General features: G+C 44.9%; 1 protein-coding gene across 4 annotated transcripts in view; it reads left to right on the forward strand.

Annotated features, from left to right (window-relative positions):
• Positions 1-25,317, forward strand: part of GRHL1 (grainyhead like transcription factor 1) — a 218,292-nt gene that overhangs the window by 139,182 nt on the left and 53,793 nt on the right. For 3 of the 4 annotated variants that reach the window (XM_033938889.1, XM_033938886.1, XM_033938887.1), the window contains exons 9-10: positions 5,264-5,422; positions 19,368-19,455. In XM_033938889.1, coding sequence (XP_033794780.1) covers positions 5,264-5,422; positions 19,368-19,455 — 247 coding nt within the window. The remainder of the gene's footprint in view (positions 1-5,263; positions 5,423-19,367; positions 19,456-25,317) is intronic. The other variant, XM_033938888.1, reaches the window with a different exon arrangement.

The following is a 25,317-nucleotide window of genomic DNA, read 5'->3' on the forward strand; positions in this document are numbered from 1 at the left end:
CAATGAGCAGTCCTACGGAGGGTCAGCACATGTGCAGACCATCTACAGACAAAGAAGATGGTCTGCGCATATTCCGGGATCGCTCTGCAGCAATCCGTGTGGTTGGTGTGGGGCATGCCTACAATCGCCCCCCATTTGCCTGCCATAGATCTCCCACGGATCAGATAGGATTGATGAGGCGTGAATCTAGCTCTTTGTGAAACTTCTACTTCTTTACAAAAATATAATTACATCACTGTGCTTTTGAAAGCAACCTGTGGGGGGCACCCAGAACAGTGCAATCCAAAAATTTAAGAAAACAATGTCATTGGAGCTTTGCAGTGTAGAGTATAAATAATCATGTGAAGAGGTAAATCATTTGCAGCATGGTGAAGAAATTGGTGGTTAGGGGAATCCATTTGATTAAAACACAGTGACGATTGGTTAAACTCCAAGGCCTTGTACTGGAATGCTGCCTTGTATACTCTCAGGAGGCAGATTATTATTTTGTAAGCTCTGGTTTTGACTCGCATCCCAAAGCAGTATGGTACTTGTAGTCCCTGATTACACTCATTAAATTGGTGTTGTGGGTCACATAATGCATCAGGATGTGGTTCTTAGAGAATCCAGGACTGGCCAATAATCTCTCTCCTGGAATTACTTAACTTGCAAGCTGTGGAATGGGTCTTTTTAGTATTCCTATGAACAATGCTGCTGAGGAACTTGAAAGAAAATATGTTTCTTTGCTGATGATACAAAACAGAGTTGGTCATTAGAAGGGATGAAAAGGGAGTCGGGAAAAAATGGCAAGTTGTACAAGAGGGTTGGGGATGCCTCAATATCAGTGCTGTGCACTGCCATGAGAAAGACCCGAGTTAGATTCCCAGATCAGATTTTGCTCTCTGTAGGGTTATCTGGAGCTGGGGTGGTGCAGCAGAGGTTGTCTTCATAGCTCTTGCGTGGTAGTGAGGAAATCATAGTTTTCATGCAATGGAAATACCTACTGGAATCAGGGCCCTAAGAGCAATGAATGGAACAAAGTGAGTTTGAAAGGATCCAGATTAGTTGCTAGTTGAACATTCATGCCACTGGATCCCAGTCCATATTCCAAGTGTGTAGCAAGTCAAAACGAGCAGGGAAAACTCCTGTATCAAAAATAATTGGAAACAAAGGGATACTTAAAATATTTGAAAGCATGGAAATGACAGGGTCAAGAAATTGATCTTATTGTTCATTAAAGGGAGGAGGAAGGTTGAACAGTAGGGAAAGGGAATGGGGGCTTGTGTACTGCCTTTTTGTGTCTTTGGCATTCAAAGCAGTGGGCACTGGAGGACTAAGTGACTTGCCTAGGGTCACAAGTGACAGCACTTGGATTTGATCTCACAACATCTGGGTGCAGAGGCAGCAGCTTTACCAGTGAGCCACAAAGGTTAATGAATGAACCAGTCCTATGGTCATATCACCTCCACTTATTGTTCAGCTTAGGCAATATTGGGAAAGTAAATGAAGAAGTGCATGAAAAGTGCCTGGAACCAGTAGATTAAGTGGTAGAATGGAATAAACAGTTGGCATTAACCTTCAAGGCAGCGGTGCCTCTAAGGAAGCAGAAGAATCATTACTCCCAGTCTATCCTGTGGTTTTCAACTACGTTGAGAGCTTTCAACAGAGCAATAGATGATTGAAATGTAAATGGAGGACAGGTAGTCTGAAAAATCAAGACAAAATGAGTAAAATGTGCAGCAAAAAAGAAGTATATTAATGAGTTAGTAGAAAGCATGGGAGGGCACTGTAACACTTTATTTCCCCTACTGAGGAAATGGTCAAAGGAGACATCCAGGAGATTAAAATCAGAAATTGTGAATGTAGAGGTTATAGACTTTGCGATATGGTTTGAGAATAAAATAGGTTTCTTGGTATAAGAAAGGGAGGAGAATGTTGAGGGTGCTGCTCAAGGAATGGGAGATACGGTAGAGATAAGTGGGGCATGAAAGGCTAGAGGAGGGAAGATTTTACTGGAAGATATTTGACTTGGTTATGGACTTCTCAAAGTCTAGTTTTTCTGGCATTGAGCAGGAATTTCTCTCCACTGCTCATACCAACTCTGAGCCCTCCAGCTAACATAACTTCCTGTTTACAGGACCAGGAAGTTACATCAGACACAGAGCTCAGGGCTGGCATACGCTGTGGGGAGGATTTCCTGCTTACTGCTGGTAAAGACTAAGGGCTAGATTCACAAAGCAAACCGATCGTGTAGCGATCGGTTTGCGAGCCCTTTACAACCAGATTTCCCTCCAACCCCATTCACTAACGCCTGCAGCGATCCGATCCCAATCCTCCCATGCAAATTAGTAAAACCCCATGCAAAATATCCAAGCGATTGATTCACTAACAATTGCTTGGCTATTTTGAATCGGCTTTTACTATTGGCAAACCTGACTGCTGCAGGCCTGTCGGTAACTGACAGGTCTGCGAGTTTTTTGACAGGCATGCCTGTCTTTTTTATTCATTTTTTTCCATGGCACAGATATTTTGCGTGTGTTACACACGCAAAATATCTGGCCCATAAAAAAAAAAATGAAAAGACAGGCAGACCTGTCAAAAAACAGCCAAGGGCCCCCCCCCCCCCCCGACAAACGCGAGGGCTCTCCCAGCAACCCACAAATAGCAGGAGGGATGCTCATTCCCTCCTGCCACCACCCAATGCTTCCCTCCCCACCCGCATGAATATGGCAGGAGGGATGCCAACTCCTTCCTGCCACCAACTGACTCACCCCCTGACCGGCACAGCATGGCCCACCCCCGACATGATATGACCCACCCCCGGCATGGCCTGACCTGACACCCCATTAAAAGTTGGGAGCAGGAGGGGTGCCCAGTCCCTCCTGCTCTGTAGGCCTCCAACCCACCTCTGACTGACCCACCACTAGCCGGGCACAGCCCAGCCTGCCACCCCCCTACCTCAAAGTTGGGAGCAGGAGGGGTGCTCAGTCCCTCCTGCTCCTCCGGGACCAGCGACGCATCTGTCTCTGCCCCAGTGCATCATGTGTTGCACAAGGAGGAGCCTAAGGACCCGAATGGCTCAGGCGCCTTGGCTTCCTCCCCCCTTGGGAGGCTTTTTTTTTCATTTTTTTAAATAGGCCTGATATTTTAAGTGTAGTTCTTAGATATAATTATGGGGGTGAGATAATCTTTTTGTCATACATTATAATTGTAATTGTATTTTAGTGCTTTTATAGAATTATATGATTGTATTTTATTTTGCACTTACTTATGGCTTTAAAATGAATAAAGAAATTAAAAAAAAAAAAAAAGCCAGCAGAAACCCTGACAGCAGTGACAGGAGGCAGCTTCTCCTGTCACTAGTCAGGGTCTGCGCATGTTCCGGGGTCACTTTCTAGCGATCTTGGCCATGGGTGGGGGGCGTGTCACTGATCATCCCCATTTGCATGCAGGCCTTTTATGAATTTGTTGGTCTGCATGCAGTCAGGAATGGATCGGTGACAAGACTTAGGGGTTAGTGAATCTAGCCCTAAAAGACGAAGACCTTTCCCCAATGCTAGTGGGAGGGGGGAATCTGGATGCCATCTTCCTTCCACCTCAGGTACCAGCTTCCCCTTACTGTGCTACTGGTAGCCAGATAGTTCTTGCAGTTTATGGGTGATAACTCAAGTTTGGATGAGTATCAGTTCAGGTTCTGTACCGGTTATGGCGCCGAGACAGTACTGTTGTCAGTGCTGAATGAGCTGTACTTATGTTGGGATATTGAGGAAGGGCTATCTTCCTCCTAGAATTCATGATTTGTCTTTAGTACTGTACATCAGGGATATGGGAGTAGGAGGAATTGTTTTGATGTGATTTTCTTCCTTCCTTCGGGAAGAATGCAGAGGGTATTGCTAGAGAAGTGGGAGTCAGAGGAAGGTAGTATAAGAACATGTATTGTTATTTAGGGTGCTGCAAGAGTTGGTAAATTATTTGAATCTTAATAAAAATGAACCTCTTATAAGGCTACTTACTATTGTTTTTTTACCATAATTGTCTTCTTTTCTATTAACAATTTTGTATTTCTTTACCCATTCTTTCCCTTTGTTTTTACTGTTATTCAATTTGTTATGTTTTGCTCAGTGTCTATTTGTTTTTGCTGTCCCCCTTATTATCTGTAATTTTAAAGATATGTTCATCGCTTAGAAATTTGAGCAAGAGATTAATCAAATACACAATAAACTTGAAACAGACTGTGCTAATAACTGCTAAAGCACTCTGGAGAATATTCTTTAGACCTTCATGGGCGCATTCAGCCTGGGATGTGCTGTTTCACTGCTTCTTGTTTGCAAGTTTATATTTCTTCAAACCTAACCTTTTCTGAAAATCAACATGTCTTAAAGCAATTATGATCTATAATGTTAATAATTAAGCTTAAATACATTTTTCATTATATATATGTTATTTATTTATTTACTTTGTATACCTCTGCATAAAATTGTGAGAAGGGTGCAAAAGATGGAACTGATCACTGGCTGGGGGGGGTGGTGCTGTACTTCTCATCTTTTTTCAGGGTAGGCAACTTCTAGTCACCACAAAAACCATTATTAAAGGTTTTTCAGGATATCCCTAGTCAGCATATATTGGATAGATATACATGCATGCTGCTTCAGTTGTATGGAAATCTATCTCCTGCATACCAAGTTTCAAAGTTTTAGGGACTTTATATCCCACCCAATGGACTAATCTTCTGGGCGACTTACAATCTAATTTATAAGGTAGGAAGGGTGGACAGTTTAACAAAGCATATAGACAACGCAGTGTAGGTATGAAGGGTAGAGCTACAATCGTAAGTTAGGATAAAGTATAGGGCGAAAATGAAAGAAAAGGTAATAAGGCCACAAAACTCACTCCCAAATTGCTGAAAAAAAAAATAATTTTAAGAATAGGCATCTTTGAAAAGGAAAGTTTTGAGGTCTGACTTGAATTTGTCCAAGGATGTTTGCAGCTGTAAACTTCTTGGAAGTGTCATGGACTGAAAATAATGGAGATTGTCTACAGTTGTCAACACTCTCTTTTTCCTCCTGCATGCTGACTTATGACATGAAGGGTGGGATTTTGTATTATTCAGGTTTTATGAGAAAGTAATAAAATATGGGATGTTATTGTCTATTGAAGTTTGCATGAACTTGAAGATGTGTTTTAAGTAATAGTTAAAGGCTGCTCTCTTATGACATGGAGGGATGGGTTAAGGTAGTTCATTTGATAAGTGGCTTATCTGAACACCTTTTTTTCTTTTTTGTAGGTTTTCATTTCTGTGAACTGCCTGAGTACTGACTTCTCTTCTCAGAAAGGTGTAAAAGGACTGCCTCTGTACCTGCAGATTGACACATACAGCTACAACAACAGGAGCAACAAACCTGTCCACAGGGCCTACTGCCAGATTAAAGTCTTCTGTGACAAGGTAGAATAGCTCCTGCAGGATCTGATGAGGGCTGGTTGGAGGGAGAGTATGGAGGAAATGGAGACTGATGGCTGTAGATTCCTGGCACAGCATAAAAACTTAAGAACATAAGACTAGCCTTACTGGGTCAGGCCAATGGTCCATCAAGTCCAGTTGCCCATTCTCACAGTGGCCAATCCAGGTCACTAGTACCTGGCCAAAACCCAAGGTATAGCAATATTCCATGCAACCAATACAGGGCAAGCAATGGCTTTCTCAATAACAGACTATGGACTTTTCCTCTAGGAACTTGTCCAAACCTTTCTTAAAACCAGCTACGCTCTTACCACATCCCCTGGCAACGCATTCCAGAGTTTAGCTATTCTCTGAGTGAAAAAAAATTTCCTCCTATTGGTTTTTAAAGTATTTCTGTTAAGTTCAGTTAGATCCATTTTCTGGGAAATTAAATGAATATAAGCAGCGGTGTACCTGGTTTGGCGGCCACCTGGGGTGAAGCACACTCTCTCCTCTAGGCTGTGGGGGGGAGCATAGAGCGGTCGTGGGCCCTATGTGAATGACCTTTGGCTCTGCCGATCCCCTAACCTGGAACAGGAAACTGACATCAGAGATGACAGGGACCGGTGGATCTGATGGCCAAGTGAATGCGGGTCGCAGCCCTGCAACCGTTTCACACACCCCTTCACTACCTGCACCTGGGATGAACTGCCTCTACCGCGCCACCCTTGTTATGCTAGGGGATATGAGGATTTCCTTGCCAAAATCTTGAAGAGTAAAAAATGTGCCATCTGGTTAGTGTTTGTGCTTGTTTGGGAAGTGGAATATTAAACCATTCAAGCACAGCTAAGGCTGTGCCTGTGCCATACTTTATCTTCCCTTGTGAATGAATTAGGATATAGGGAAAACAAAGTCCCAAACAGAGATGTACTTGCATTTAGATACCTCATTTTATAGATGCGGAAAGAAAGTTTTAAAAAGATTTCACCCAGGTAATAGGAATGTGGATTTATTAGCACATATTCTGTTCATTAGTTCACCATTAAAAAAAATCCGTGCAAGCAAAATTGATATGAGTGCATGTCAACCTATGAATTAAAACATACACAGTTGATTCAAACACATTATAAAAAATTTTCAATGCACATTACATTTTGTATTTATTAAAATGAATCAATGAAATGAACCAAAAACATCTGAAAATCAGAATCAAGTTTGAAAAACCTGAACACAGTCTGAAAATATTTTGCTGTGCACATAGAAAAAAATGAAAAGACAGGCAGACTTGTCAAAAAAAGACTGAGGGGGAGGAAGTGACGTCATTGCGAAGTATGGCCGCTTAATTTTCGAGCTCCAGAGGGGCTCGATACTGCCAGTTCAATAAAATCTTTCTACAGCACTGAGAGAGCGGTGTCGCGGGTGCAGTATCAGCGTGATTGCATGGCGAGCAGGAAAAAGTTAGCGAAATTCCAATATCCGGGAGCAGTGAACGTAAAAACGAGGTCGCAAGCTTCTGAGTCCCCAACGGCCCCTCCTAAGATGGCGCAGCAACCTGGGCCTAAGCATGCCGGATCACCGGAGCAGACACTGATCCGGGAGCCCAACACTTGGAAGGGAACTTGGAGAGGTGGTTCCGCGAATTGAAAGAGGAAATGGTGGGGCTACGAGCAGATGTACGGGTGGCCCTGGCCGAGATAAGATCAGAGGTGAGCGAACTGGACACCCGGGTGTCGGCGAACGAGGGCCAATTGACGCACGTGGAGGCCACCGTGCATGCACAATCCGCCGAGTTGCACGAGGCGGTGTCCCAGCTAGAAGACTTGCGGACTCAAATAGAGGATTTGGAAAATCGTTCTCGGCGCCTTAATTTGCGTTTTAAAGGCTTTCCGGACACGGAGCTTTACAAGGAGGCCCGGATAGTGATACAGGATTTTTACACTGCCCTGCTACAGGAAGAGGATCGAGAGGACTCGAGCGTTATTGTGTTACAACGTGCTCATCGGAGTCTAGGCCCAGCCCGGCCATAGCCTGTTTCGGGGACTTTCCGATTAAAGAGCGGATTCTTCAAGCGGCCAGACGTCACCCTAATTTTACCTGGCAAGGCGTAGCGGTAGGGGTGTACCAGGATCTGGCCTCCGCGACCCTCCAAAAAAGACGGGCTTTTAAAGAAGTGACTCAACTCATGCGGGCTGAGGGATACCGGTATCGCTGGCTATTCCCGTTTGGGTTGTTGCTTACTGTAAATGGGAAACGTCGCCGGGTGGATTCTTTGGCTGATGCTTGGCTGGCCCTGAAAGACTTGGGTTGCCGGATGCCTAGGGACAGTCGTGATCTGAGCCCTGCAGAGGATCCGGATAATTCTATCCCGAGGGATAACCGTGCTTCAACAGAGATCCCTCAGCCTTCAACATCTGGCACCTGAACTGTCATATTATTCTTGGCATGGACTTCTCCTGTTGGGTTTTATCTCACTGTTGGATACTGAGGAGTTCCCTTTAGCTATTTCTTAGCTAACTCTCTGATTATAATTATGAGAGCTCCTACATGATTAGAATGGTTGGTTATTAAGAGCCCATCATGGGCAGTAATCTGACCAGTATTTGCTTTTACATTGTGTGCTGGTTTTATTTCCATTGATTTTTTTACAATGCTTTTTCTAAGTCTACAGTTCAGTCTGTTTGGATATTTGTTGTGTGATGGTAGGGGGTGGATGGGAGGGGTTGATGAATGAGTGAGTGGTATGAATGGGGAACAGCAGCTCACTGTTAGGGCGAGATCCCAGGTTGGCTATGTTTATATTTAGCTGTTCCTCCCTGAACTTGTCAGTTCCTCTTGGATTCCAGCTTCTAATTATATCTTGCATCTTCTAGATACTGATGGCAGGGAATCATACTTTTGTTGTATTTCATTATGTGGTTAGTGGGACTTATAATAATAATATTGGATGGTCGATTGTATCGGGACAGTGAGATTGTTGAATGAATGGGAGTTAACTTAGGACTGTAGGGGAAAGGGACGAATAGAGTATGTGACTGTAGAGATTAAGATAGCGATCAAGATGAGCCTTTTTGTTATGACGTACTTTTCTCATAATGGCTGATTCTGCGTTAAGCAGCTCGGCTAAACGAAGGGGGGAGGGGGGAGGGAGGGGACTGGCTAAACGGCATGACTGGCCGGGCAGAGAGTAGGGGATGGGGAATCAGAGATTCTTATTGGATCCTGGAATGTTAATGGGCTAAATAGTCCCGGCAAGAGGAGCATGGTGTTTCGAGAATTACGACGTATGAAATGGGATATTTGCTTGCTCCAAGAGACGCATTTGAGACCCAGGGACACTGGTCTCCTTCAAAGACCCCAATTTGATTTGATTTGGACACATCAAGGACCGGGAGCCACTAAAAGGGCAGGAGGGCTGGCCATATTGGTGCGAAAGGGATTGGGTCTTCAGGTGGACAATATATATAGAGACAAAGAGGGGCGATGTCTGGCAGTGCAAGGAGTGTTACAAGGCCAACTGCTGACTATCATCAATATCTATGGTCCGTGCTCCGGTCAGGTTACCTTTTTTCGAGGTCTTCAATCCAATCTGAGCTCTTTTGTTAAAGGGGCGGTATATCTAGGGGGTGATTTTAATGTCCCCCCAGATCCAGTATTAGATCACTCGGAGGGGGGGGCGTAGATCCTTAAACAGTCCTGCTAGGGCTTTAGGCAAATTGATGTCTTCCTTGGGCTTAGTGGACTGTTGGCGCTTGCTTCATGGTTTTCAGAAAACGTTCACATTTTACTCCCATGCTCAAAATACATATACTAGATTGGATGGGTTGTGGATACATCGCAACCAGATGGGAGGGTTATCCCGGGCAAAAATAGAGCCCCTGCATATATCGGACCATGCTCCCATCTGGGTGGCCTGCACTGGTGTGTTGGATCAGGGAGGCTACAGGTACTGGAGGCTCAATGATTCGCTTTTGGGATCTCCACCAGTTGTTGCAGCGGTAGCAAATACTATAACAGAATATTTAGAATTGAATGATAATGGGGAGGTCACCGACGCTATATTATGGGATGCTTTGAAAGTAGTGGTTCGTGGGGAACTTATTAAATGGGGGGCTAGATACAAACGCCAAAGAACCCAGAGATTCTACCAGTTGCGTCAGAGACTGACAGTGTTGGAGAGGACACATCAGGAAATACGGGACGCGACAGTATTGACTCAATTAAAAAGGGCGCGAGATGAATTGTACCAACTTCAGGTTGAAGATATTGAGAAGATGCGAGAACACTTCCGTCTACAAATTTACGAACATAGTAATAAGGCGGGAGCTCATTTAGCTAGATATATCAGGATTAAACAGAATAGAGCTATTATCACTCGGATACGAGGAGCTCCATCGGGAGCTCTGAAGGTGGTAGATTCGGATATTAGAAGTGAGTTTTTGGCCTTTTATTCTCAATTATACGGCCCTCCAGACCCGGTTGACCAGGGAGATCAGGCTATTTTCCTTGATTCTGTCCCCCTACCGATTTTGTCTGAATCTGATTGAGAATACATACAGGAACCAGTTAAGGTGACGGAAATTATGGGAGTGATTAAGAAGTTGAAGAATGGGAAATCACCGGGTCTGGATGGATACACGGGTTGTTTTTATAAACAATTCGCCGAACAGTTAGGCCCTATACTGGCACGAGTGGCAAACGGGATTCCACAGGGATCTTGTCTTCTGCCTACTATGGGGGAAGCTGGAGTGACCTTACTTCTAAAACCTGGGAGGGATCCCCTATCATGTGGGTCGTATCGCCCTATTTCATTGCTAAATTTAGATGCAAAAATCCTAGCCAAGGTGCTGGCTTTACGTTTGGGCAAGGTGCTGCCATCTTTAATCCAGCAAGATCAAGCGGGATTCATACAGCGTAGACAGGTGAGCGATAATATCAGGAGGACCCTTAATCTATTATGGGGAGCTAGTCAGTGTGCGGATAAACTTGTGTTGATGTCTGTCGATGCGGACAAGGCATTCGATAGGGTTCTTTGGGGATTCTTATGGGATGTACTAGATCGAATGGGATTGGGACAGAATTTTATAGCTTGGATTCGGGCACTGTATAAAGAGCCTAGGGCATGCTTACAAATTAATCAATATTATACTGACTTTTTTTCTATTTGTAGAGGGACCAGACAAGGGTGCCCGCTTTCACCTTTGCTGTTCGCTCTTTCCATTGAGCCTTTGGCGATGCACATCCGGAATCATCCCAATTTAAGTGGGTTCTTGATGAATGGGGTTGAACATCGGGTGGCGCTGTTCGCGGATGATATTTTACTATATGTGGGACGGCCTGCTGTCTCTATCCCGCATCTGTTACAACTTTTTGACTCGTATGGTGGAATCTCTGGGTTCAAAATTAATTTGGATAAAACAGAAATTTTAAATTTGACCCTCACCCCGTTAGAGGTAGAGAATATATGGGATAGTTTCCCTTTTCGTTGGGCGACTCACGGGATTAAATACCTCGGCATTCATATTCCTAAAGATCTTACCCAGCTTTATGAGAAGAACTATCAGCCCCTGTATCGCAGCATCAGAACAAATTTGCAACGATGGCATGGTCTTTGGCTATCCTGGTGGGGACGGATAGCTCTTGTGAAAATGAATGTATTACCCAGGTTATTATTCTTGTTCCAAACACTACCGGTGCAGGTCCCAGTACGGGAACTTAGGGGGTTAACAAAAGAGATGCGTGGCTTTATTTGGCAACGTAAGTCCCCTAGGATATCCCAATCCTTGTTGTGGGCGAACTGTTCCATGGGGGGAAGAGGATTACCAAATTTGGAATGGTATTACCATTCAGCGCAGATGAAATTGATATTAGACTGGGAATTGGGTGAGCATAAAAGTGGGGTGATGTTGGAACAGGTTCCGGGGGACAGGATGCTGTTGAAATATAGACTATGGGTTTCTGGACAATCTAGATCTTGGATTCAGGGTCTTGTTAATCCCTTTGTGCAACATCTGGCCACGGAGTGGTACCATGCCCGAGCAAAATTGGGCAACGGAGCACTGGTGTCCTCCTTGGCCCAGATACAATTCGAACCCAGATTCCAAGCTGGGAGTGATAACAGGATTTTCCATAGATGGGCCCAGAATGGCCTGCGAGTCTTTAGGGACTTGATGGGGTCTACCGGGATTATATCTTTTGCCATGCTCCAGCAGAAATTTAACTTGTCAAACCGGGACTATTTGGCCTATTTCCAAATACGGCATTTCATGCAAGCTCAAGGATGGGGAATGCCATTACGTATTGAACAGGAATCTTTTGAGAATTTGTGGTTGTTGCTCCGACAGGTACCCAGACCTCTATCTGTATTGTACCAGTTTTGGAGGGGACACTTACCTACTCTACCTATCTTTCAGAAGCAATGGGAGAGGGACTTAGCATTTTCCTTCACTGCTCAACATTGGGATGTTATATGTGGGGAGGTATCCCGGGCCTCTACGTGTGCTTTGATTCAGGAGAACGCCTATAAAGTACTCACTAGGTGGTACTATACCCCTGAACGGTTGCACAAAATGTTTCCGGGTGTGTCTGCTCAATGTTGGCTCTGTGGCTCAGCAGTGGGATCCTTTTTACACATTTGGTGGGACTGTGTGACTATTGGTCCCTTTTGGCAGGAAGTGACGAGTGTTCTGTCTACTATGGTTGGAGACATGGTGGATGCGACCCCACAGTCTTGCCTTTTGGGCCTCTATAATGAGAGAGAACACCCATGGCAGACTAAAATACTTCGTTGGGGTCTTGCAGCTGCTAAATGCTTCATAGCTAATCACTGGAAAAATCACGTTGCTCCCTCTATCTCAGACTGGACCACTAGATTTCTGTCCATTGGGAGAATGGAACTGGCGGTGGCTAAACGCCGTCACAAGCTCCTGACAAGGTTTTTGACTTGGAGCACAATTGAAACCTTATTGGACGCCCTGTAGGGGTTTCTGATTTCTCTCTGCCTGGCCGGCTCATAGGATGGTGAGCGAAAGTTCTGGGGGGGGGGTTGCCTGGGGGAGGGGAGGGGGGATGACTGAATGACTGGGGGGGAGGGGGGGTTCATGGGGTGTAAATTGTATGGAAAATGTGCATTTTTGTATATCGCGCAATATTAGTAGCTGATGTCTGATCTATTGATGTACCCAATGGTTGATGTATGTTCTCTGTTGTATTTTCTGAAAAATCTTTCTAATAAAAATTTATATATCAAAAAAAAAAAAAGACTGAGGGTCTGCCCCCCAGCAACCCACATATAGCAGGAGGGATGCCCACTCCCTCCTGCTACCACCCGACGCTGCCCTCCCCACTCGCATGAATATAGCAGGAGGGATGCCAACTCCCTCGTGCCACCAATTGACTCATCTCCCCCCGCCGGCATGGCCTGACACGGCCCGACACGGCACAGCCCACCCCCGACACGGAACAGCCCGACCCGACACCACATTAAAAGTTGGGAGCAGGAGGGGTGCTCACTCCCTCCTGCTTCTAGGCCTCCCACCCCCCAGCCCACCCCTAGTCAGCCCAGGCGGTCTTGCCCGATCCACCCACCCACCCCAGTACCTTAAAAATAGTTGGGAGCAGGAGGGGTGCCCGGTCCCTCCTGCTCTTTCCGACGATCCTCCCATCTTCGGGAGCAGGAGGGGTGCCCGGACCCTCCTGGTCCTACGCTGATCTTTGGGAGCAGGACTTTCCTCCTCCTCCTCCTGCTCCCTGGGCTGCCGCTGTGCAATAGCGGCCTTAGGCCCTGCCCCAGCACATCATTTGTTGCACGGGGAGGGGCCTAAGGCCTTGGGCTCCTTCCTGGGAGGAGCCTGGGACTGAGCACCCCTCCTGCTCCCAACTTTTTGGTGCCGGAGGCGAGGGGTGTGTCAGGAGGGCCATGCCGGGAGGGGGGCGAGGGCCGGTGTCAGGCAAGGCCAGTGTGTTGGGCCTGTGCACAATCTCTCTTCCCTGCTCGCCAGACTCTCCTGCTCTCTGCTGCCATTCCCCACAGTGCAGGCCCGCTTTAAAACCACAGGCTTGCACTGCAGGGAACGGCGGCAGAGAGCAGGAGAGTTTGGGAGCAGGCAAGAGAGATCTGGACTGAGCCCTGACAGCAGTGACAGGAGGCTGCTTCTCCTGTCACTACTGTCAGGGTGTGCCCATGAGCGGGGATTGCTCTGGCCATGGGTAGGGGGGCGGGTTAACGATCGTCCCCATTTGCATGCAGGCCTTTGCTGAATTCATCGGCCGGCGTGCAAACAGAAACGGATCATGCACGGTTTGGAGGTTTAGTGAATTTGGCCCAAAGTGCCATAGAAACCTCTGGTACTTTGTGTATCTAAGTGCTCTGAAAATGAGACCCATAGTCACCCAGCAGGTATTCATCTAATATTGTATGTTTATATGAGAACTGAGCCGCTGATTTTATCTAACTTCTTTTGCTGTTTTGCATCTCTGAGCTCTGTCAGTTACACCCTGGCCTGGTCATATAGGCCCAAAAGACACGTCTCCTATTTTTTTAAATTCCAGCATTTCAGTTGTCGTTGAAATGTTTTAGAGAGGGAATGTTACACTTGGAAGGAGCATGACTCTTCTGGGTTGCAATCTCAGACTGACTGGAAAGAGATAAACTTAGCTTGCATTGTCAATTACAATGAAAAACAGTTTAAATATTAACTCCTTTTACATTTGCACCTTTGGAGTTTGGCCTGTATCTGTTTTCTTCTTTCTCTCATAGAGAAGGCTTTAAGCACTGAATTGTGCTATACCTTGTTGGGGGGGAAAGGGGGGGTTTGGTGATATGTGACTTGCAGCCTTCCATTTAGGGAAACCGTTTTCTAACTAGCCATTGCTATCTGTTACAGTTATCAGATCATGACTGTTACCAATTGCCAGACTATCAGTGGTTATGATGAGAAATTTGTGGTATAATTTTCATGAAAGTAGAAACCATGGGACGACAATGTTGTGTGTGTGTGGCGGGAGGGGGGTGTGCTGTATTCCATAGCTCCTTCTTCTACAATCGTCAGCTCCCACATAAAACCTTCATCTTCTCCAAGCATTGCATTAAAGATTAGATTTAATTTGATTAATTTTATTGACTTGTTATTCTGTCCTTTGCCTATTTTGTGTCTATGGGGCTATTGTCTCCAATTGCCCCTTCTCCCCCACATCAATCTATGATAGGAAGATCAGAGTAGGAGGACTGGGGGGGGGCAGACAAACTTCATCTTTGACAAGTGGATTGCAGAGGTAGAGGGTTGGGAGTCCATATATTTTAATGAGATCAGGTTTGGGGGCCTAATTTTCACAGCTGCAGCCACCTCCTTTCTGTTGCTCCCCAAGAGCATCACCTCACATCTTAACAGCTCCCAAGTGAAAATTAACACCTCCTCAGGAATTAATGTTCAGTGAATAATACAGCTTGCAAAGTCTACCACAAGTTGAACATAAGAACCTAAGAATAGCTATACTGGGTTAGACCATTTAGCCCAGTATCCTGCTTCCAACAGTGGCCAATCCAGGTCACAAGTACCTGGCAGAATTCTAAAGAGTGGCAAGATTCCATGCTATTAATTGCTCATTTTGTACAGCAATGAACTGTTTTCCATGCATTTTCATGCTTTGCAGCTCATTAATGTGTGAACTCTTTGCAAACATGACTGCATTAACAGATAGCTAAACCTTGGCTTCAATGCACATGCAGAAAGTCCTTGTAAATTATATGAAATATGCTTTATTGAGCAATAAGTAGATGTTGCTCACATTTAGTAGATTTTCGCAGGGGTTTGTTGTCCCAGGGCACAGGCTTTGTTGTTTCAGTAGGTTGTAGCAGTAGGTAAAGTAGGAGATTGGAAAGGCAGAAGTTTGTAGCAGACTTTGAAGAATAGTTTGATAAGAAAAGATGATTCCAGGGACTAGATGAAGGATCATACAGGTGTGTGATAGATAGCTCAAAGTGAAAAAGGCAGTCCTCTATTCAGGAAGACCATGTTTGCTGATGGAGGCAGGAGAGAGAGCTCTGAACAAAGGGTTTGGAAAAAGCACCGACATGGCAGGGGAAGGGTGCAGGTGAGACCAATGGGAGCAGAGCTTGGCCAGAGGTGGCAAGGAAAGGTCACACCTTAACTAACCTATCAGGGCACAGGAGAGCAAGAGGCACAGAAGTAAGACAAAGGATTTAGATTTAGCTGAGAGCAAGGGAGGAGGTCTTACAGGGGAAAGGCCACTAGAAACAGCTTATATGGGTAAGCAGGGATGGCTGCAGTGGATATGAAACTACATCACCCACAATGCCTAGTTTACACACCATAAGAGGAAATGACTGTAGCATTAAGGTTCTATAAATGAGAAAAGCATTAAACACATTTTAGAGCTGAGTCATAAAATTAGTGCAGGGCTGCCAGGGGCATAACAGTAAATTTTCTGGTGTGAAGCTGCATTATTTGTAAATAAAACATTACTACCATAACACAACTTAGTGCCACCCTCCCCTCAATTTACTAAGCTGATAACCTGAGCAATGGAGAGTGAAGTAACTTGTCCAAGGATCACAAGAAGCATCATTGGAAGAAACAAGATTTAGGTTCTAGCTTCCCTGAGTTACAGCCTGCTGCTCTAATCATTGGATTAGTCCACTGTAGTATATTTATTATTGCTTTATCTACTGCCTTTTTGAAGAAATTTACCCAAGGCAGCATGAGGAGATAGGATGCAAAGTTGAGTCATGAGGGGAAATTTCTGGTTATTACAAATGAAGGTTCTTGGCTCAGCTGAGCTGGAAGAAATAGAAGCACTACAGCAGGGCTACTCAAGTCCGGTCCTTGAGATCTACTGGCAGGCCAGGTTTTCAGGATATCCAAAATGAATATGCATGAGAGAGATTTGCCTGCACTGCCTTCTTGGTATGCAAATCTCTCTCATGCATGTTCATTGTGGATATCCTGAAAACCTGGCCTGCCAGTAGATCTCGAGGACCAGCCTTGGGCACTAGAGAATAGAATGGTAAAAATTTAAATTAAAAAAGATGCAGCACTAGAAACATATTTTCTTGAACAGAAACATAGAAATGTGATGGCAGATAAAGGCCAAATGGCCCATCCACAGCATTCACTATCTCTTCCTCTCCCTAAGAGATCCCACATGCCTGACCCACACTTTCTTGAATTCAGATACAATCTTTGTCTCCACTGACTGTATCAGGATACTATTCTATGCATCTACCACACCTTCTGTAAAAAAGTGTTTCCTTAGATAACTCCTGAGCCTATCACGTCTTATCTTCATCCTATGCCCTCTCCTTCCGGAGTTTTATTTCATTTGAAAAAGACTCACCTCCTTTACTTATATCTCTGTGGTATTAAATGTCTCTATCATATTCCCTCTCTGCTATCTTTCTTCCAGACTATACATATTAAGGTCTCTAAGTATATCTCCATTTGCCTTATGACAAAGACCACTAACCAGTTTTGTACCAGCCCTCTGGACCAACTTCATCAAATTTATATCTTTGTCTCCGCAATTGCACACAGTTTTCCAAATGGAGCCTCATCAGAGACTTATACAATGGCACTATCTCTCCCTTTTCCTACCGGCCGTTCCTCTCTCTATGCACCCGAGCATCCTCCTGGCTTTGACTGTCACCTTTTCTACCTTAAGATCATCAGACCCAATCACCCCCAAGTCCCACTCTTCGTACACAGAAGTATCTTGCCCCTATACTATACCATTCTCCTGGATTTTTGCAGCCTAAGTGTACGACCCTGCCTTTTTTAGCATTAAATCTTAGTTGCCAGTTACCAGACCATTCTTCAAGCTTTGCTAGATCTCACCTCATGTTATCCACACCCTCCAGGATGTCTACCATATTATAGAGCTTGGTATCATCCTCAAAATCGCAATCTCATGGGCTGATGGAAAGATGGCTTTATAATGTCTTTCTATCACAAACCTACTTGAGAAAAGTGGCTGAGGGAACTTTTAAGAGACTCCAGACAATGCTGGGACGATGGGACATGGCGGGATAGTGGAAGTGGTTAGAATAGCTTCATAGTTGAAACCCAAGGTACCAAGGTTTGACAATAACTCCAGTAGTCCTGGGCAAACTTCTACGATCGATGACTCAGTAATATCAAAGAAAAAAGACGATTCAATTTAAGCATGAATTTACAGTATAATGAGTGTAATTATTGGTCAGATTGGATGGATCATTCAGGTCTTTATCCGCCACCATTTACTATGTTAAATTTTTAGCCGAGTGCTTCTGAAGACATCTGAGAAGTGCTGTAATAGCTAGGAAAGAGTCCTGTTTTGTTGGACCCTTTATTATCTAAGACTGGTAATTATAATAGGGTCCCTGATCAGTCCTTACCCATAGACCCAGAGGAATTCAAGCCTTTATGAATCAAGCTGTAAGTGGGAACTCAGAGAATGTTATCCTGTTGTCTGTGCCAAATCTCCTGCATCACAGGCGGAAAGGCAGGAAACATTCCAGTGTGTTGGGCATCAAAGCCTTTTCATGTTAGCTGTGTGTATCACAAATGCTATTTTACAAGAACAGGGCAAAACAGGGCGTTGCCTACACCAATTTGTTCTTTTCTCTACTCACTCTGCTGAAGCTGTTTCCTACCTGTTGTTTTTCTGACTTGGAAACTGAATGCAAAAGCAGATTTCCTGCCTGTGTGTGAACCCTGATGGGTGGGGGTTGGGGGGAGGAGCCGATGCTCTTTATAGAGTGATAGAAAGTTTTAAGGTGCTCTCTGAGAGGAACTTAGTGGTCTCAAAGGCACTACAGACTAATTTATTATTTAGGTTCTCTGGTCCATTGTGTCTAAGGCAAGCAACCTGTGGCCCATGAAATTATTGGAAGCATACACAGAAAACGTCATTAAGATTTTGGTGATAAATACTATATTTTGCAAATATTTTCATAATAGTCACTCTAGCAGATTGCTTATATTATTTTTAGTTAAATTTTTACTTATGTATGTATCATAGAAAGTCTATGGAGCTCTATGCATTTCCAAAGTTCAGACATTATGTAATGTTACAGCCCACTAGGAATAATATTGGCATTTGTGAGGCCCATCTCTAGTCTGAGGGCCTTGAAAATCTAACAGAGTTTTAAATTTGGTCCTGTAGGGTACTGATAGCTGCACAGCTTCTGCAAGAAGGGTATGATGTGGTCATGCCACTTGCAAACTCTTTTTGGTTTGGCCAACATACGAGGGTATTATAGTAGTCTAGCTGTGACATTATCATGGCCTGGATCATTGTGATGAATTAAATATGTCTGACTGAGCCTCTCCTTTTCATAGTATTTTTAGTGAACCCTGCCTTGAGATAATTCCTATGGCATGGCTGTACACATTTCCTCACTATGAGATAGCAAATAGTAACAAGGGAGAAGTTGAATAGCCTCATGGGCTTTATGTTTTAGCTTGACTTCAGAAATCAGATGGTACAGATTTGGGGACTACACTAGAGGTCTGCACGGGAACGGGGGGGAATCCCCCCTAATCCACGGGACTCCCACGGGGATGGAAGGCTTTGGAAGCAGGGTTTGTCCATATAATATAATGGACACGTCAGCCTTAGTAAAAGAGGGGGTTTATAATTACCTGAACAGAAAACAAAAAAAGGGTTCCACCAAAGAGATTCCACAAGGAAAACAGAAGCACAAACACAAAAGAAACTGTGGAATTGATGATCTTGTCAGAAGCAATTGCTGCTTTTTATGGGGACGGGCGGGGATGGAGGTAATTCCTTGTGGGGATGGGTGGGATTTCTGTCCCTGTGCAACTCTCTAGACTACACCCGTGATATTGCCCCTGACGGGGCAGATTTGGCCTCCAAACCTGACCTCAGAAGAGTATGACTGGTTTTGTCCTTCAGTGATGGAGACACCGCTAAATTTTAAAAATCTGTTTGGCAGGGTGCAGAGAGGAAGATAAGAGATGAAGAACGAAAGCAAAGCAAAAGAAAAGGCAAGTGTACTGATCCCAGCTCCCAGCTGAATGCCTGTAAGTAAAGAGAAGTCCGGCTGCACATAAAAATAAAGCCACATTTTTTGATGTAGCAGAATATTGTGTATGTCAGCTCACAAGTTTATGTGCCGCTTCAACTAACAACAGATCCATGCGGAGTACAATGAATAAAAACACATAAAATAGAACTCCATAATATCGACAGGAGAGACCTAACAACATAATGTACAGCAGAATCATGCTTCATCCATACTGTCAAAAAATGATCTTTGCTCTGAATTCCACAGGTACAATCAGTGCTACCAACTTGCTACTGATAAAATTCAATCTATACTTTTCCTCTGTTGTACATCAATACCAAAAGATTCTTAAATGATCTAAAAATTTCTTTCAAGATTAGGGTCACCAGACGTCCAGATTTACCTGGACATGTCCTCTCTTTAGAGGACTTTCCGGGCGTCCGGACAGGTTTTCAAAACCTGTCACTTTGGGTTTTGAAAACAATTGAGCTCGGGATCATGTCTGGAGGGCATCTGCACATGCGCGGAAGCAATGCAATGATAGTAACATAGTAACATAGTAGATGACGGCAGATAAAGACCCGAATGGTCCATCCAGTCTGCCCAACCTGATTCAATTTAAATTTTTTTTTTTTTTCTTCTTAGCTATTTCTGGGCGAGAATCCAAAGCTTTACCCGGTACTGTGCTTGGGTTCCAACTGCCAAAATCTCTGTTAAGACTTACTCCAGCCCATCTACACCCTCCCAGCCATTGAAGCCCTCCCCTGCCCATCCTCCTCCAAACGGCCATGCACAGACACAGACCGTACAAGTCTGCCCAGTAACTGGCCTAGTTCAATTTTTAATATTATTTTCTGATTCTAAATCTTCTGTGTTCATCCCACGCTTCTTTGAACTCAGTCACAGTTTTACTCTCCACCACCTCTCTCGGGAGCGCATTCCAGGCATCCACCACCCTCTCCGTAAAGTAGAATTTCATAACATTGCCCCTGAATCTACCACCCCTCAACCTCAAATTATGTCCTCTGGTTTTACCATTTTCCTTTCTCTGGAAAAGATTTTGTTCTACGTTAATACCCTTTAAGTATTTGAACGTCTGAATCATATCTCCCCTGTCTCTCCTTTCCTCTAGGGTATACATATTCAGGGCTTCCAGTCTCTCCTCATACGTCTTCTGGCGCAAGCCTCCTATCATTTTCGTCACCCTCCTCTGGACCGCCTCAAGTCTTCTCACGTCTTTCGCCAGATACGGTCTCCAAAACTGAACACAATACTCCAAGTGGGGCCTCACCAATGACCTGTACAGGGGCATCAACACCTTCTTCCTTCTACTGACTAAGCCTCTCTTTATACAGCCCAGAATCCTTCTGGCAGCAGCCACTGCCTTGTCACACTGTTTTTTCGCCTTTAGATCTTCGGACACTATCACCCCAAGGTCCCTCTCCCCGTCCGTGCATATAAGCTTCTCTCCTCCCAGCATATACGGTTCCTTCCTATTATTAATCCCCAAATGCATTACTCTGCATTTCTTTGCATTGAATTTTAGTTGCCAGGCATTAGACCATTCCTCTAACTTTTGCAGATCCTTTTTCATATTTTCCACTCCCTCTTCGGTGTCTACTCTGTTACAAATCTTGGTATCTTCTGCAAAAAGGCACACTTTTCCTTCTAACCCTTCAGCAATGTCACTTACATACATATTGAACAGGATTGGCCCCAGCACCGAACCCTGAGGGACTCCACTAGTCACCTTTCCTTCCTTCGAGCGACTTCCATTAACCACCACCCTCTGGCGTCTGTCCGACAGCCAGTTTCTGACCCAGTTCACCACTTTGGGTCCTAACTTCAGCCCTTCAAGTTTGTTCAACAGCCTCCTATGAGGAACTGTATCAAAGGCTTTGCTGAAATCCAAGTAAATTACATCTAGCATATGTCCTCGATCCAGCTCTCTGGTCACCCAATCAAAAAATTCAATCAGGTTCGTTTGGCACGATTTACCTTTTGTAAAGCCATGTTGCCTCGGATCCTGTAACCCATTAGATTCAAGGAAATACACTATCCTTTCTTTCAGCAACACTTCCATTATTTTTCCAACAACTGAAGTGAGGCTCACCGGCCTGTAGTTTCCTGCTTCATCCCTGTGACCACTTTTATGAATAGGGACCACATCTGCTCTCCTCCAATCCCCAGGAATCACTCCCGTCTCCAGAGATTTGTTGAACAAGTCTTTAATAGGACTCGCCAGAACCTCTCTGAGTTCCCTTAGTATCCTGGGATGGATCCCGTCTGGTCCCATCGCTTTGTCCACCTTCAGTTTTTCAAGTTGCTCATAAACACCCTCCTCCGTGAACGGCGCAGAATCTACTCCATTTTCTCGTGTAACTTTGCCGGACAATCTCGGTCCTTCTCCAGGATTTTCTTCTGTGAACACAGAACAGAAGTATTTGTTTAGCACATTTGCTTTCTCCTCATCACTCTCCACATATTTGTTCCCAGCATCTTTTAGCCTAGCAATTCCATTTTTTATCTTCCTCCTTTCACTAATATATCAGAAAAAAATTTTATCTCCCTTTTTTACATTTTTAGCCATTTGTTCTTCCGCCTGTGCCTTCGCCAAACGTATTTCTCTCTTGGCTTCTTTCAGTTTCACCCTGTAGTCCTTTCTCCTTTCTATAGTCCTTTCTGCATGTGAATGCATGTGACATCATTGCACCGCATCTGCATATGTGCAGATGCCCTCTAGATGCGGCCCTGAACAGACGGGGTTTGTGTGGGGCCAGAGTTGGGGGTTAGAATGGGGCAGGGCTATGGGTAGAATGGGGCAAGGCATCCACTATAATAAAACCCTTAGCACGCATGCGCACTTCAAACTCTGTGCTCCGTGGTAGCGTGCCACGCATGCACATTGCCTGCCTCAGCTTATTTCCTGCCCCGATCTCTGACGCCGGCTGACTTTCTGCCTTCTGACTATGTTGCTGCTGCCGAGATGCCTCTTCTTCTCACCCCCATACCAGCAGCGGAAGCAGCTGCGGTTTCATCAAGCAGCCGCGGGGCACTTGTTAGGCCGGCCCACTTCGATAATGCAAGGTGGGCCGGCTTAGCAAAAGCCCTGAAGCTGCTCGGGCTAGCGGATGCTGGACAGGGAGAGCAGAGAAGGGAGAAGGGGTACTACTGGACAGGGGAGGTAAAAGTAAGGGAGAAGGGCTACTGCTGGATAGGGGAAGCAAGGAAGGGGTGCTGCTAGATAGGGGGAGGTAAAAGGAACGGAGAAGGGCTACTGCTGGACAGAGGGAGCAGGGAAGGGGTGCTGATGGACAGGGGGGAGGTAAAAGTAAGGGAGAAGGGCTACTGCTGGACAGGGGAAGCAGGGAAGGGATGCTGCTGGATAGGGGGAGGTTAAAGGAATGGAGAGGGGCTACTGCTGGACAGGGAGAGCAGGGAAAGGGTGCTGCTGGACATGGGGGAGGTAAAAGGAAGGAAGAAGGGCTAGTGCTGGACAGGGGGAGCAGGGAAGGGGTGCTGCTGGACAGGGGGGAGGTAAAAGTAAGAGAGCAGGGCTACTGCTGGACAGGGGGAGCAGGGAAGGGTGCTGCTGGACAGTAGGAAGGGAAAAGGGCTACTGCTGGACAGGGAGAGCAGGGAAGGAGTACTACTGGACAGGGGAAGCAGGGAAGGGGTACTGCTGGACAGAGGGAAGGTAGAAGGGCTACTGCTGGACAGGGAGAATAGGGAAGGGGTGCTTTTGGACATGGGGGAGGTAAAAGGAAGAGAGAAGGGCTACTGCTGGACAGGGAGAGCAGGTAAGGGGTGCTGCTGGACAGGGGAGAGGTAAAAGGATGGGAGAAGGGCTACTGCTGGACAGGGGGAGCAGGAAACAAGGAAAGAAAGAAAGGCCTCAGTGCCCTATTGTGCTAAAAGTTTACACATCTATTCTAGCACCTGTTAATGGAACAAGTTTAAACACTAGTAATAATAATAAAAAGCTTTGGATCTAGTAAACTCCCTTTTTAAAGATGGAACAATTAATCTGTGACCCTTTAGTGATCTTAGTACCCTAGGTGGTGTATAAGGAATAATCAAATAATGTAAATAACTTGGTGCTTGGGAATAAAATACTCCCCCCCCCCACACACACACTTTTACAAAACCTTAGTGCGGTTTTTAGCGCTGGCCATGGCAGTAACAGCTCCGACCCTCATATAATTCCTATGAGTGTCAGAGCTGTTACTGCCGCAGCTGGCACTAAAAACCGCACTATGGTTATGTAAAATGGGGGGGTATGAGTAAGGGTTAAAGGTTCCAGTTTAACCTCCGATTGGAGGCAATTTTTGTTTCTTTTGACTCTGAAAATGGGAGGACTGATTAAATTTATATTCTCTGTTATTGTAGTTTCTTTAAAATTGGTGATAGTGAACTGCATGGCCTTGGACTTAAACATGATTCTCAAGAGCCTTTTATGTGGTTTTTCCACTGTATTCATGTAAAAACCATGCAGACTAGAGTGGTGCAAGTGTAAACTTTGTAAGGGTTAGAGCAATGGTTCCCAACCCTGTCCTGGAGGACCACCAGGCCAATCGGGTTTTCAGGATAGCCCTAATGAATATGCATGGAGCAGATTTGCATGCCTGACACTTCCATTATATGCAAATCTCTCTCATGCATATTCATTAGGGCTAGCCTGAAAGCCCGATTGGCCCAGTGGTCCTCCAGGACAGGGTTGGGAACCATTGCTCTAACCCTTACAAAGTTTACACTTGCACCACTCTAGTCTGCATGGTTTTTACATGAATACAGTGGAAAAACCACATAAAAGGCTCTTGAGAATCATGTTTAAGTCCAAAGCCATGCAGTTCACTATCACCAATTTTAAAGAAACTACAATGCATGAAAGCAGTGGCAGCTTGAGGATATTACAATTGGCTGCAAAGCTTAGAGATTTTGAGTTGCTAGACTGGAGGAAGATGTCTTCAGTTGGCAGGGCTTGGGAATCCCCACTAGCTCAAGTATTTATAAATTGCACTCAGGCAGGGAGAAACTTTGTTGCCCATCCACTAATTATGGGCTCCAGTCCCTCACCCAAATCAGCTGTAGTCCACTGAATACAAAAATAATTGTGATGCACATATCCCAAAGCTAACATATTCCAGTTAATAAATTCAAAATAAAACAATTTTTTCTACCTTGTCTGGATGTTTTGTTTTCCCATCATCTTAGTCCCAGTTTCTCTTTCTGCTTTTTGTCTGGTTTAAACTAATTCTCTGTTCCAGTGTCTGCTGTCCATTTATTTCTCCTCTTCTCACATTCCATTTCCTTCTTATGCCTTTCTCCAACGTATTGATTTTTCCCTTTCAGCTTTCTTAACTTTTTTTTTTTCTTTTTTGCCTCTGTCCACTCAAATCTTGCCTTCTTTCTCACCCTTCTTCTTTTTAAATGTTCAGCTACCTCTTAATTCTCCATCTTCTCTCAGTTCCTAACTCTCCCATTTCCCATCTCACTCCTTTTCCAGCCTCCTGTTTCCTGCTTTCAACTCCCCATTACCACATTTCTACCACTGTACTAACTGCTCTGTCACTCATCTTGTCATCTCCCTTTTGACCTCATCCACATGACTCACCACTTTCAGAACCCCCCTCCCTCTCTCCTCTGGTCAGGCTATAACTCCCTGTCCCTTTCTTTCCATCTCCTAGCATCTTCTTATCCCAGCTCTCTTCCCTCCTGCTCTCCTATGAGTCTATCTCTGCTCCTCTAAACCCATGGTCCAACATTTTGCTCCCTCTCTTTTCTGGTTTTCTTCTTCCCTCCCCCCCTTGATGCTGAACAATGAAATGGAGGGGAAAAAAAGAGAGATGCTGCATCTCTCTGCCTTCCATCCATAGGC

Source organism: Geotrypetes seraphini, chromosome 3 (genome assembly GCF_902459505.1).
Source record: "Geotrypetes seraphini chromosome 3, aGeoSer1.1, whole genome shotgun sequence".
In the NCBI taxonomy this organism is placed as follows: domain Eukaryota; kingdom Metazoa; phylum Chordata; class Amphibia; order Gymnophiona; family Dermophiidae; genus Geotrypetes; species Geotrypetes seraphini.